Source organism: Peromyscus leucopus, chromosome 1 (genome assembly GCF_004664715.2).
Source record: "Peromyscus leucopus breed LL Stock chromosome 1, UCI_PerLeu_2.1, whole genome shotgun sequence".
NCBI lineage: Eukaryota > Metazoa > Chordata > Mammalia > Rodentia > Cricetidae > Peromyscus > Peromyscus leucopus.
Window position 1 is genome coordinate 58,451,639 of NC_051063.1, and position 14,414 is coordinate 58,466,052.

At 45.8% G+C, this 14,414-nt stretch overlaps 1 protein-coding gene across 3 annotated transcripts in view; it reads right to left on the minus strand.

Annotated features, from left to right (window-relative positions):
* Chka (choline kinase alpha) overlaps nt 1-13,914 on the minus strand; it is a 48,157-nt gene extending 34,243 nt beyond the window's left edge. For 2 of the 3 annotated variants that reach the window (XM_028871673.2, XM_028871665.2), the window contains exon 1: nt 13,485-13,913. In XM_028871673.2, the coding sequence (XP_028727506.1) occupies nt 13,485-13,822 (338 nt within the window). In that variant the 5' untranslated portion in view covers nt 13,823-13,913. Of the gene's footprint in view, nt 1-13,484 lie in introns of all 3 variants that reach the window. The other variant, XM_028871657.2, reaches the window with a different exon arrangement.
* Nucleotides 13,915-14,414: the final 500 nt, after the last annotated feature.

Consider the following 14,414-nt stretch of genomic DNA (forward strand, 5'->3'; position numbering starts at 1 on the left):
TTTTTTTTTTTTTTTTAACTTTTCAAGACAGGGTTTCTCTGTGTAACAATCCAAGCTGTCCTGGAAATCACTTTGTAGACCAGGCTGGTCTCAAACCACCTGCCCCTGCCTCTTAAAGGTGTGCACCACCACCACCCAGTATAAGTCAACCATTTTTAACTAAGTTTTTAAAAACAAATACTTACAACATGAACTTGTTTAAGGGGCTTTCAGGAAATGGCAATAACCTACAGCCACATTCAGCTCTCACTGCTAAACCCAAAAGCAAATTACAAAGGCCCTTTAAACAGTAAACAGCCTTGGGGCCTATCAACTGCCTGGGCTGAGGAGACCCAGACAGAAGAGAGTTCTTAAATGAAGAGATGACACAAAATTCTTTACCGTATGAGCCACAGATAGGAGGGACTTCAATTGCAGTGGACCTTTGTGGACCTTCAGAGTCCCAAATTCTATTCTGACTCCATTTCAAGAAGATCTAAGAAGCCTGAGCTGGCCTAGAACTGCCTCCAGATACACACCACCATACCCAGTTTGATTTATTTTTCCCTTTCATTGGTTAAGAACTTCTAAGTACTCCTATACAACAGTATTCAGTTTGGGTTTTTGTCTGTTTGGGTTAGGTTTTTGAAGACAGGGTTTCATTTATGCCAGGCTGGTCTCAAGTTCACTTCACTATGTAACCAAGGCTGGCTTTGAACTCCTGATCTTTCTGCTAAGGTAACTCCCAGTTCTCAAAGCTCCTGGGATTATAGGGAGTGGCAGCACACCGGCTGAAGAAGTTTTTCAGTAGGCTGCTAAAAAACATGTCAATGACAGCAAGAGTACGTACAGGCCTATTCCTAGGAGACAAAGCAAGTGTCACTCATTTAAAAGCTCAGAAAGAAGTCAGCAGAGAGGAGGAACAAGCAGCTTTCCTCTTCCTAAGCTAACCTTGGTAGTACCCTTCTCTGCAGGGCTTACTGCAATTCCCCCACCATGTGCAGTCACTGCCAACAGGGGCTTTTGACTACCAAGCAACAGGGCACGCCCTCAGTTTTCTTCCTGTCACATATTCTCCAAAGCTTAGTCAAATGAAAATAGATGAACTACTGTTCTAAGCTGTGTGACTTGACTCCAAGTTTGTCTCCATATTCCCACAGAAAGCAGGCTAGCATGGCCAGAAACAAAGCTCACCACTCAGACATCCTTGGTCTATTGTGTTAGGCTGTAATGAATAAGCTGTCTGTTACAGTTTGATGTCAATCAAAATGAGTGAAACAGGGTCATTACACCAGTGGCCTAAGAACTCCGAGAAACAGTGACCAACTAGTCAAATCCTGTGACTGGCAACAAGATTTGCTGCCAACAAAGTTGTCAAAACATCACAAGTAAAAATCCAGGTATTCTCTCTAAAGACTTCAAAGAGATTTGAAGCCAGACTTAGCACCTTGAATAGCATTTTACAATCAATACCAATGAGTTGCAATTCAGCATAGCAAGCACAAGATACTCAGCTAAAAACAAACAAACAAACACACAAAAAACACCAGCAGAACCAAAAGGAAACAGCAAAAACTAGCAGAGGTAGACGGATCTCTGAATTCCAGGCCAGCCAGGGATACATAATGAGACATAAAGAAAACAACAGCGGGCGGTGGTGGCGCACGCCTTTAATTCCCAGCACTCAGGAGGCAGAGACAGGAGGATCTCTGTGAGTTTGAGGCCAGCCTGGGATACAGAGTGAGTTCTAGGAAAGGCACAAAGCTATACAGAGAAACCCCGTCTCGGAAAAACAAAACAAAACAAAAACAAAAAACAGGCCAGTGGTGGAGCATGCCCTTAATCACAACACTAGGTTAGCAGAGGCAAGCAGATCTCTGTGAATTCCAAGCCAGCCTACTCTACAGAGCTAGTTCTAGGACAGCTAAGACTATACTAAGAAACCCTGTCTAAAAAAACCAAAACAAAACAAAAAGAAAATGAAAAAAATAATTCTGTGTAATAATATGTAGCTACTGGGTTTTTTGTTTGTTTTGTTTTGTTGAAAGTTCCATCTCCAGGACCAAAAAAAAAAATTTAATTTTAAAAATAGGAGAGATGGCTCAGTGGTTAAGAGCACTGGTTGTTCTTCCAGAGGTCCTGAGTTCAATTCCCAGCAACCACATGGTGGCTCACAACCATCCGTAAGGAGATCTGATGCCCTCTTCTGGCCTGCAAGCATGCATGTAGACAGAACATAAATAAATCTTTTTTTTAAAAAAAAGAATTTGGTTGTTTAAAAAAAAAAAAAAAAAAAGCTTTTCTTGCTGGGCGGCGCACACCTTTAATCCCAGCGTTATTTTTAATCCAAATGGAAGGCAGAGCCAGGTGGGTCTCTGTGAGTTCGAGGCCAGCCTGGTCTCCAGAGTGAAATCCAGGACAGGCACAAAAACTACACAGAGAAACCCTGTCTCAAAAACCACTCCCCCAAAAAATAGAGACATGCCAGCTCCTGGAAGCCCCTATCTCCTCCAAAGAAAATAGATGGGCACAAAAAAACTTCCACCTGCACCTTACTTTAAATGTGGCAAAGCCATCTACAGGGGAGGGGGGGGACGGACAAAAAAAAAAAAAAAAAACCTGCCTTTTCACTTCAACTGCTGCCAAGACCCAGTCCAGAATGTGAAGAAGCAGGACACTGGGGAACTGGTTGCCCCACTTTGCCAAGACAAAGTAGGCTGGTCTCCCCAAATTCCTACTCCACAGGAAAGTCTGTCATATCTTCTGGACCTGGCAGCTGAAGACTGATGCTGCCTTGGGGTCTCTGTCCCCAAAGACCATGAAAAAGACCATGAAAGAATCTGGGGTAGCTGTCTAGTAGCCGGTAAGTCCCTGTCATTTTTTTTTTTAAACAAATTTTTTTTTAAAGATTTATTTATTTATTATGTATACAGCATGTATGCCTGCAGGCCAGAAGAGGGCACCAGATATCATTACAAATGGTTGTGAGCCACCATGTGGTTGCTGGGAATTGAACTCAGGACCTCTGGAAGAGCAGTCAGTGCTTTTTTTTTTTCTTCAGAGCTGAGGACCTGCGCTTGCTAGGCAAGCGCTCTACCACTGAGCTGAACCCCCAAACCCCAGTCAGTGCTCTTAACCTCTGAGCCATCTCTCCAGCCCAGGTCCCTGTCATTTTTAATAGATCTGGAAGCTGTTTCACTTCTGCTTACTCAGGTGAAATTTACCCTTCTCAGATCTGATGACATTTGATGACTAGGGTACGGATGGCTTTGCCAGGTTAACAGCTCTCCCCTCAAGGCTACTTGGGAGTTCATTAGTTAAGTTTCTTACTAAAAATAGACAGATTTGCCTTCTGTTGTAGGCTTCATAGTAAAAGATAAACAGGTTTCAGATGTAACATTCTACTAAAGGAACACAGGAAATTTGAGATATATAAATGCAAATTATAAAGGAATAAATAAATGATTTAAGGTATGTAAAAATGTTTTGGACTTCTGTCCCCTCTCTATGCTATTATACTGGAACTTTGGAGGGTCAGAGTTTTAGCATTGATAAATGGAGTTCTGATAAACTGATAAAGCAATATCTACTATTCAGTCCCAAGTTCAAGATTTTAAATTTCCTCTGGTTGTCTTCTAAGTACAGACTTAAAGAAGTGTATTTCATTTGGGCTAAAACCAGGCTCTCTAGACATAGGAAAAATGTTCGTGCCTTTAAACCCAAAGCCACAGCCTTTGCTATGACACCAAGGTGTAAATCTGCTCCAGCTGTTTGAGAGACACCTGTATGTTCCTGGGGAAAGGGTGCTGCTACTGTATCAAGGAATCTGGCCTGGTGGAAACTAATACTGAATCACCCCACAAACTGAAGAACTTCGTCAATACAACCAGGACACATTTCTATTCCATTCCTTCTGGCAGTCTTGACTCTTCCCATAGCTAGCCCTGTTCATAGGGCTGGTGTTAATAATCATTTTTTTCTCCTAGCAACTTGCCTTCTCCAATTCCTTCAGGAACAAATTCCTGAGGTCTCCAGGGTGGTAGTTAACTGAATGCATCTTCACCATACCTACAGCTGAATGTGAGCCCACCGACTCCTGATTCCCCCTCCCCATGTTGTTCCATGCCAACAGGAAGTAGCTAGATTTGAACTAGTACCCATCTACGCAAGAAGGTTGGGATGTTCAGCTAGAATCTCCAGCTCAGCCCCATTTCTTTCTCCAAACACACTGCCCTGTCAAAAAAACAAAAAACAAACAAACAAAAAAACCACTAAAAAGTCTAGTTTCACATTCCTGGCAGTTGTGGTGGCTCCTCTCTTAAGCTGCCAGCTCCAAGTCTCTACCCAACACATTATAATTGGGCACAAACTCAGCCTGTGGCCGACATGTCATCACCCCGCAACTACAGGGTACATAAACGCCCTGCTTCAGATCGGCCATGTGGTTTTTCTCCTGACCCCTTCCCCACCTCAATCTCTGGGGGCTGGAGGGTCACCCAGGAGTGGTTTGCCCAAATAAACCTGGTCTTTTACTTTTTAATTCAGCTTGATCTGGTTTACTGTGTAAGGGGAGAAACCTATTACCAGGGTTCAGAAAACCTATTACATATATGGAGAACTATAGAAGGATTTCTAGTGGTTAGCTAAAAGATAGCATTCCTCCAGAACTTGTGGAACAGGTTCATGTCTCCCAAAAGGAGTCATTTCCCTTGCCTCTGGCAGAACCTATGTAAAAGCTAGAAAGTTTCTATAATCCCATTGTGCCTCTGTCAAGATGAGAAGCAAGGACAGGAGGATCCCAGGAAGCTCATGGGTCAGCTAGCCTGGTGTATACATGCAATGAACAGCAAAGAAACCCTGCCTCAAACAAAGGCAAATGTTGAATGTTGAGGACTAACCTGAGGTTGTTCACATATGTACTATGGAATGGGGGACACACACACACACAATACACCATGGGTATGGTGTGTGTGTGTGTGTGTGTGTGTGTGTGTGTGTGTGTGTGAGAGAGAGAGAGAGAGAGAGAGAGAGAGAGAGAGAGAGAGAGAGAGAGAAACCTAAGTGATTTATATGGCTCTCCATTGATATACCTATGGTTGCATACCAAAACCCATTCGGACCTTCAGGTTCCTCAGTCCATACTCAAAAGTACCTGTTACACATTTCAAAGTCAAAGCTAGCAACCTGGTCTTCTCACCTCCTTCCCTATCCTAAAATTCCCTCCATCTCAGGGCTTCCTTCTGCAGCTACTCATCCTCTTTATAACCCACTTGATTTGATCAACTTGAACTCTCGTTTCTCTCGAAGATGGCCCTGGCCATATCCAGTCTGCTTTCTTTTCTGTGTTGGACTCTCCAGAAGCCTCTGGATATTTTCTCTCTTATCTACAATAAAAACCTTCCCCTTAATTATAGAGCCATTTTGGCAATGTCTTTACTGTGCCCCCTTGCATGTCCCCAGCACTCAGGAGGTTGAGGCAGGAAGATCTGAGTTCCAGACCAGCCAGGTCAGAGAGAAAGAGACTGTGAACTAGGCTCTTATTACCTAAGCAAATTTCCTTCCTCCAGTTACACAGTACTTGATACATTCTGGATACTTCCCAAGACTTTTAGGATTTCCTAACAAGAACTCTTAGAAACCACAATGTTGCCAGCCATGGGGCCTATGACTTTAGTCCCAACACTCAAATGGGCCCAGCCCTCAGGAGGCAGAGGCAAGAGAATCTGAGTTTGAAGGCAGCCTGGTCCATTGTGAGCTCCAAGACAGCCCGGGCTACACAGTGAGCCCTTGGTTTTTCATTCATATGTCTGTAAGGACTGAGTGCACTCTCAGAGCTTCTCCCATCCTCCTACTTAAAAGAACTAGAGCTGCTGAGTTTGAGGCCAGTCATCTGTTCTACAGAGCAAGTGCCAGGACAGCCAGAAAACCTATCACAAAAACAAAACAAAGCCGGGCGGTGGTGGCGCAAGCCTTTTAATTCCCAGTACTTGGGAGGCAGAGGCAGGCAGATCTTTGTGACTCCGAGGCCCGTCTACAGAGTGAGATCCAGGAAAGGCACAAAGCTACACAGAGAAACTCTGTCTCGAAAAACCAAAAAAAGAAAAACAAACAAACAAACAAAAAACCCCACAAAACTTAGAGTTGGCCAGCTTGATTCTTTCTCCCCACTTGTCCTTCTCAAGACTACAGGAGGGGAAATAGCCTGCTCCCTGAGAGGTAGAGACCTGTCTTCTAACTTCAAAAGTACTGTCAGTTCACCAAGAAGGCCTGGAGTGGAAATTGATCCCCAACCCCAGCCCTGCACACTACAACAAAATCCCAGCTGGAACATAAGAAAAGATGGCCGTGCCCTTGGCAGCCATAAATAAATAATGTCCTTCTGTCTCGGTTTTGAAGCCCTTCAGGATGAGACACCACAGCATTGCTCTTAAATCTTTGTTCCTCTGCAGCAAGCACTCTGCAGGCACGGGTTTGTCACCTTGGTGCCAAAGCACAGGAAAGTCAAACACTCATAGCTTCTCAAACCTTGGCAGAGTATGCCCCCTCCTCACCACCCACTGGACACTCTCAGATCAGGTTGGCCACGAAAACTGCTTTTCAAGTTTGGCTGCTCTGAAAAGTTCACAGATGATACATATCTTCCACATCTAAGAGGAAGTCAGATCTGAGTTAATACTGACATCAAACTTTCACAATCCTAAGAGTAAACCCAAATAAGCATGACTTAATCTACATCATATGACCTACATTAAAACACCCTTGAGCACATGGAAGATGACATGCATATAGTGGTAACTATAGGCACTTATGAATAGTTTCTTGAACAGGTGGTACACCCCTTTAATCCCAGCTCTTGGGAAGCAGAGGCAGGCAGATCTCTAAGTTTGAGGACACCCTGGTCTACAGAGTAAATTCCAGGATGGCCAGGGCTACACAGAGAAACCCTGTCAAACCAAACCAACAACAACCAAAAAGCCTCAAATGAGTCTAGAGCCAGTAACTGTAGTATTTACTTAAAATCCCGGTATTTGGGAGAGCTGAAGCAGGAAGGTGGCTGCAAACATGAGGCCAGAACTCTTAGACAGGCAGTGGTGGCACACACCTTTAAACCTAGCACTCGGGAGGCAAAAGCAGGTGGATCTCTGAGTTCAAGGCCAATCTGGTCTACAAAGTGAGTTCCAGGACAGCCATGGCTGCAACACTGAGAAACCCTGTCTCAAAAACCGGCCCTCAAATACTAAAAACCAAAAAAAAAAAAAAAAAAAAAGAGAGAGAGAGAGATCTCAAAACAAAATTTGCTAAATGTGGTGTTGCACCCCTTTAATCCCAGCACTCTAGAGGCAGAGGTTATTGATCTGTGTTTGAGGCCAGCCTGGTCTATAGATAAATTCATGAAGCCAGGAGTAGAGGTTTACATTTTTAAGCCCAGCACTCGGGAGACAGAAGCAGGTAGATCTCTGTGAGTTCCAGGGCAGCCAGGGCTGTTATACAAAAGAAACTATCTCGAAAAACCAAAAAACAAAACAAAAACAAATTCATGGAGATAGATAGATACATAGATACAGACAGACAGACAGACAGACAGAGATCTCCCTCTCATTACAGTTTTCATATATTTTTTCTTTCCCCCAAACTGGAACAGCAATCTATTTTCTAACCTGACCTTCAATTCTCAACTTTTTTCTATCTCTATTCAGAATAAAGGACTTCTCTCCTAATTCGCATACTTCAGTTGACAGTAAGTGTACTTTTATTTGAAAATAAAGAAAGTAGCCTGGCTTTGACTACTTTTCCATCTTGCAGGGTTCAGAAGTACTCCCCGCCTTTCACAATGAACTTCCATATACATCCCATGTAGCCCAACCCCAGAGCTGACCTCTCAGTCCTTATTAAATAAATAAATAAATAAATAAATAAATAAATAAATAAATAAATAAATAAGATTTATTATTTTTATTCTGTGTGTACAGGTATTTTATCTGTATGTATGTGCACTGTATGTATGTGCTGTGCCTGGTGCCCAAAGAGGTCAGAAGAGAGTGTCAGATTCCCTGGAATTGGGGTTACAGACGGTTGTAAGCACCCATTTAGGTATTGTGACTGAACCTGAGTCCTCTGGCCAGAGTAATTAGTACTCCTAACCACTGAGCCATCTCTGTACCCCTGCCCACTCGCCAGTCCTTACTTTGTAAATTTTTTTAATTTTTAATTTTTATTTTTTATTTTTTGCCATCAGCCCCAGGGCTCCTGCAATACTAATACTAAACACAATGAGAAGTATAAGAAAATACATTGTGAAAGACAGATTATAATCTCTTTGTGGTAAACTAAAAATAAGGGCCTCTCTGTCTTATATAGAAGGCAGCAAACCCTAGAGAGAAGCTGGCTAACAAGTCCCCAGTAGAGGGGACGATCAGATAAAATGTTGCAGGTATGATGTGGTACGTGCCACGCACGCACGCCCCACTAAAATAAAACCTTTTGCTGGGCAGTGGTACATATGCACCTTTAATCCCAGCACTCGGGAGGCAGAGGCATCACTGAGTTTGAGGCCAGCCTGGTCTACAGAGTGAGTTCTAGGACAGTCAGGACTGTACTAAATCCTGTCTTGAAAAAAGCAAACCTTTAACAGAGAAGGGGGGAAAAAAGCAAAAAAAAAAAAAAAAAAAAAAAAATGGGCTTGTGATCATATTCAATCACTGGCCTCTTGACTACATGTCTGAATTCTGTGGGAAGAATACGACCCTACTAAAAGTTCACAAGCAAGGCATCTCTGCCAAGTGGGCCTGGAGTCCAAACATGTAGGACCTGAGTTAAAAATTTATTTAAAACAAAAGAATCATAGGCACATGGTGCACATACATAACATTCAGGCAAAACACTCATAAAATAAAAATCTTTTTTTTTTAATTAAAAAAATAAAAGAATCCAGCTGGGCAGTTGGTGGTGCATGTCTTTAATCCCAGCACTCAGGAGGCAGAGGCAGGCGGATCTCTGTGAGTTCAAGGCCAGCCTGGGCTACAGAGCGAGATCCAGGACAGGCACCAAAGCTACACAGGGAAACTCTGTCTTGAAAAACAAACAAACAAAAAGTAATAAATAAATAAAATAAGAGAATCCTATCTCCTTCTAGAGTTGCAAGCTCCTCTTTTGTACTGTTGAAGACTTTATAGTAAAGTAGGATACGCCACCCCCCACCCCACCACCCCACCCCCGCAGTTATTTCATGGTTATCAACAAATGAATTATAAAATTTATAAAAAGTAAAAAGCCACACATTAGCCAACACAATTTTGAAAGTGAAGATAATCAGAGAGCTAACACTATCAACGTTTAAGACTACAATAATTAGGGCTGGAGAAATGGCTTAGCAGTTAAGAGCACTTGCTACTCTTTCAGAAGACCCAGGCTCTGCTCCCATCACCTTCATGGCAGCTCTTCTGGCTTCCATGGGCAGTGCATGCATGGGCATACATGTAGGCAAACTACTCATACACATAAATGAACATAAATATAAACCAAGTGTTTTGGAGCACATCTTTAATTCCAGTACTTGAGACTATCTCTGTGAGTTCAAGGCCAGTCTAGTCTACATAGTGAGTTCCAGGCCAGTCAAGGATACACAAGCAAGACTATGTCTCAAAACAAACCAACAAAAAAAAAAAATGTTAATAAAAGTAAATTTGGAAAAGACCACAAAAATCAATACAAGTACAGAATGGAGAGCCTATAAACAGAAGTAATCTTTGACAAGAAGAACAAAGGCAGTACCAAAGAGTAAAACAGTACTTTTGACAACTAGTACTGAAGTAACTGGACATCCACATGCACACACACAAAAGAATCTAAACAGACTTACACCTCCAAGAAAATAAACCTCAAAGGAATCACAAACCTAAATGTAAAATGCAAAACAAATTTCTGCACATCAACTTCAACATCAACACAAAATCTAGATGATGTTAGGTCTGGTGATAATTTTTTAGATAACACAATGAAGGCAAGATCCAGGGATAGGCAAGGAGACCATGCTCAAACCTGAGTTCAATCCTTGACACTGAAAAATAAAGACAAAAAAAGAAAAGCCAGGCTCAGAAGTCCATACCTGTAATCCCACCACTTTGGAGGCTGGGACAGAGAATTACTACGAGTTTGAGGCCAGCCGGAGCTATACAGAATGAGTCTCTGCCCTCTCCTTCAAGACTGAAAAGAAAGCCACACTGAGCAGAACGGTTGCTGCAGCAAGTTAGAGGTCACCCTTCAGTACATGAGAATCCTAACCCCAAATGGAATGAACATGAAATGCTCTCTAGAAACCAGCCTTACACATGAAAGTAGAAATACACTTAACCCCAAGCATGGTAAGTAAGGGCTGATTTCAAGGACTAGTTCTGCAGTCCTGGGGAGAAAACATGGATGGGGGAGGGGTTCCTTCTTTTTTAAAAGCAGTAGTCAGGAAAAGAACTGCTGAGCAGAGAAAGGCCTGGTACTGAAACACAAAGCTCACTTAGAAGCACTGGGCCCAATGGAGAGGGCTCAGTTAGTCACTGCAGTTGGAAGAAGGGACCGTTTTAAAAGAGTAACAAAACAGCTCTTTTCAAAGGTAGACTGGAGCCCAAGTTTAGACCTTGCAAACAAGTTTAACTTTTATTTTCCAGCTACAAAAGCCATGGAAGCAACTGATGACATTTGAGAAACACCTGGCAACAGGCTACAGAATGAACTAGATAGAGATTAGAACACATAAAATGCTTAGATCCCTTGGGGCCTCCTGTTACCATGTGTCTAAGCAAGGACAGGTAGTTCTGGGCTGTCCCTAGGCCTTGGAGACCACAGTAGAGAGGACAGAGTAAAGAAGATGGAGGGACTGAAGCCAGACTGCTGTTAAGGCACAGACAGAAAGAAGTACATTCTGAGGTGGGGAGGAGCCAAAGGGTTAAACCTGGGACAGGCAAAATGGACTGAGTTGAAGCACAAAGCTTCAACTAGACCCAGACTACTAAGCTTGTTTTAAAAGTAGTTCCCACCCACTTCCCACATCTTAAATCACTTTTTCTCCTTATTCAACATGTTCTATAACTACAGTCTTTCCCAAGCACAGTTTTTTTCTTTTTTCTTTTCTTTCTTTCTTTTTTTTTTCCTCTCAAGACAGGGTTTCTCTGTGTAACAGCTCTGGCTGTACTGGAACTCACTTTATAGAACAGGCTGGCCTTGAACTCAGAGATCTACCTGGGATTAACAGCATGAGCCACCATGCCCAGCAGCATGCCACATTTTAACAGGTACTGAAATTCAAAAGGAAAGCCCTCTCTTTAAGACTAACCCCTGAGCAGGACACAGGCCTTTAATCCCAGCACTCAGGAGGCAGAGGCAGGCAGACCTCTGTGAGTCTGAGGCCAGTCTGGTCTACAGGGTGAGTTCCAGGACAGTCAACAATACAGAGAAACCCCGTCTTGAAACATGCCCCACTCCAAAAAAATGACTAACTGCTGTAGAGAAAAAGAAAACAAAAAAACAAGACATTCTCAGTGCTTTTGACTGGTTTGAACAAAGCAGATTTAACTGATAGTGAAAGCTCCCTGGAGAGAACTACCAATAGACCTGGGGCTGGATAGAGTTGTCCAAACAGACCCTAGGCCAGTGTGTAAGAGGGAACACCAGAGAGAAGTCAACAGATCTCAGGCAAATCACTCAACTAGAGTTTTGGGTTTGATGAAACAGTTTCATGTAAGCGAGGCTGGCCTCCAACTTTTTTAACTCCTGATACTCTACCTCCCCCTCCCCAGTGGTGGGATAAGCACAAAAACATTAGGCCCAGATTTACTTTTTTTTTTTTTTTTTTTTTTTTTTTGGTTTTTCAAGACAGGGTTTCTCTGTGTCCTGGCTGTCCTGGAACTCACTGTGTAGACCAGGCTGGCCTCAAACTCACAGAGATCTGCCTGTCTCTGCCTCCCTCCCCCGAGTGCTCGGATTAAAGGCCTGCACCACCATGCTCGGCTTCAGCTTTACTTCTCTAGGAAGAGAATGTGCCACAGTAATCTCTACCATTCTGTTGGGTGAGAACTGTCAGGCCTGCCAGGGTTTAAGTTTGGGGACAAGTTTTTCTAGGACACTCAACAATGATTTGAACATCTGTGGTCATAGACATACATATCTGACACATCCACATATCCATGAGGGGCCTGTAACACAAAGAGTTAATTTTGCTGCATTCATGACTCTTGGTGAAAGACTGGGCGTGGCAAAGGAATCGAATGACTAGAACTGGATTTGAGGATTATTGATGGCAGCCAGCCAGCCAGCCAGCCAGTTTCTAGACACTTGGCACTCAACCGGGTCAACCAAACAGAAGCTAGTAGAAAATGACCAAATGGGTTTTTAAAGGTCAAACAAAAGGACCCGAACGTACTCAATACTGAAAGCCGAGCACTTGTACAATAATGGCAAAGGGATAGCTACACTTCTCTATTAAGTCTGAGTACATAAAAATCTATGTATTTTTAATCTAAGATGAAATATTTAAACTTAAAAGGAGTAAGGAACGCCAGGCAGAGTGGCAGATGTCTTTAATCCCAGCACTCGAGAGGCAGAGACCGGATTTCTGTGAGTCTGAGATCAGCCTGGTCTACAGAGTGAGTTCCAGGACTGCCAGAGAGCTACAGTGGAGCGGGGGAGGGGGGGTGGGAGACCCCCGACGGCTCCGACAGGGAGTGAGGAACCAGGCATGGTGGAGCATATAATCCAGCACTTTGGGAGGGAGAGGCAGGATCATCAGTGATTCAAGGCCAGGTTCCAATACCTAGGAAGTCCAAGATTACTTTGCCTACAAGAGACCCTATCTTTCAAAAGAGGAGGAATTCCTTCTACCTCACACTTACTTTTGGGGCCACGCCTTCAGACACTGGCCAGTAACACAGGTACACGAAGTTTTAAGAACCTCAGGAGATGAGTAGGTGACTGCCACCTTCCATCAACACATATCACCTCCTGTCTCCCTCTCCCTCACTTCGGGACACAGTGTCTCAGCATGTAGCCCTGGCTGGCCTGAGACTCGCTATGTAGGCCAAACTGGCCTGGAACTCAGAGACCAGCCTGCCTCGGCCTCCCAAGTGCCAAAGGATTATTTCTGGTGGGGAGAGGGTTGTAATCAAACAACAGACTAGAGGTACGTTAAGGGAAAGGTACCCGGCGAGAGATTCGCCCCCTCTCTTTCTAAAGCCCAGCCACAACATCCCTTTTTCATTCAAGGCCTCCATAAGGAAACGGCTTCCTAGACACATCTATTTTGAGCTTCCGTAAAGAATGTACTTGTGTGACTGCATAGTATTGTTCTCCCGCAGGGGACCGAGGGGCATCCCAGCATACATTTCCCCAAAGCTCTCCTGAAGGCCGCCTGCCGCGCTCCGGGACTGTGCTGCGGACCCGCGGCGCTCACCTCTATCCCGGCCGCCGCCCCGCCCCGTCGTCCCCCCCCCCGCCCCCCGCGCAGCGCCGCAGCCACCGACCTGATGACACTGATGTGGAACTGGTCCTCGCGAAGGCCCCGCCAGGCACCGGGCAGGAACTCCTTGCACCACAGGTAGGCCCGGCGCCGCGTCCGGGGCTCAGGTTGATCGTCCGCTAGCGGCGGCGATGGCGGCGGGGGCAGCGGCAGGGGAGGCGACGGCGGCGGGAGCAGCGCGAGAGGCTGGGTCCGGCCACCAAGCTGCTTGGGCTCCAGCTCGACTGCGGCGTCGCGCTGCTGCCCCACGCCGGGCGACGGGGCAGCGTTGCCACCGCAGCTCAGCAGCAGCCCGAGCGGCGACGGCTCCGCCTCGCCCCCGGTGCAGAACTTGGTTTTCATGTCGGACAGGCGGCCGAGAAGGCGCGGACGGCCGCAGCGCGAGAGGGCGACGCTCAGGGTCCGACTGGATGCCCGCCTCGGGGGGCCGGGCGCGGGAAATGGCTCCCCGGCTTCGTTGGCTGGCCGGGCGGCGGTTGTGGGAGCGCGCGGGGAGGAGGCGGTGGCGGTGGCGGCGGGGAGAGGCAGCAATGGATGGCGGGCAGCGGTGGCGAGGGACGAGCGCGGAAGGCTGACGGCGGGCGACTGCTGTAGTGGGCCGCGGCGCTCGCTCCTTTACAGCGCCGCACGCGGAGCGCCAAGCGTCACCGCCCGCCCCCGCGCTCACCGCTGATTGGACGCTGCGGCGCATCACAACCGCCGCCGCCCTCGCCACGCAGCTCTCCTATTGGCTGCGGCACAGCCCCTCCTCGACTCAGGCGGTGAGCCCACGGTGAGGGAGGGGCCCGCGCACCAAGGGGCGGGGCCTGGTGCAGGGGTCCCGGGGGTCCGGGAAAGACCAGCCATCTCGTGTGTCGGCGCTCGCCAGGCGGCGTCTTTGCGGACTCCGGCCTCCCAAGGCAGGAGAGGAGAAGCCTCTGCAGCTTTGGCAGAC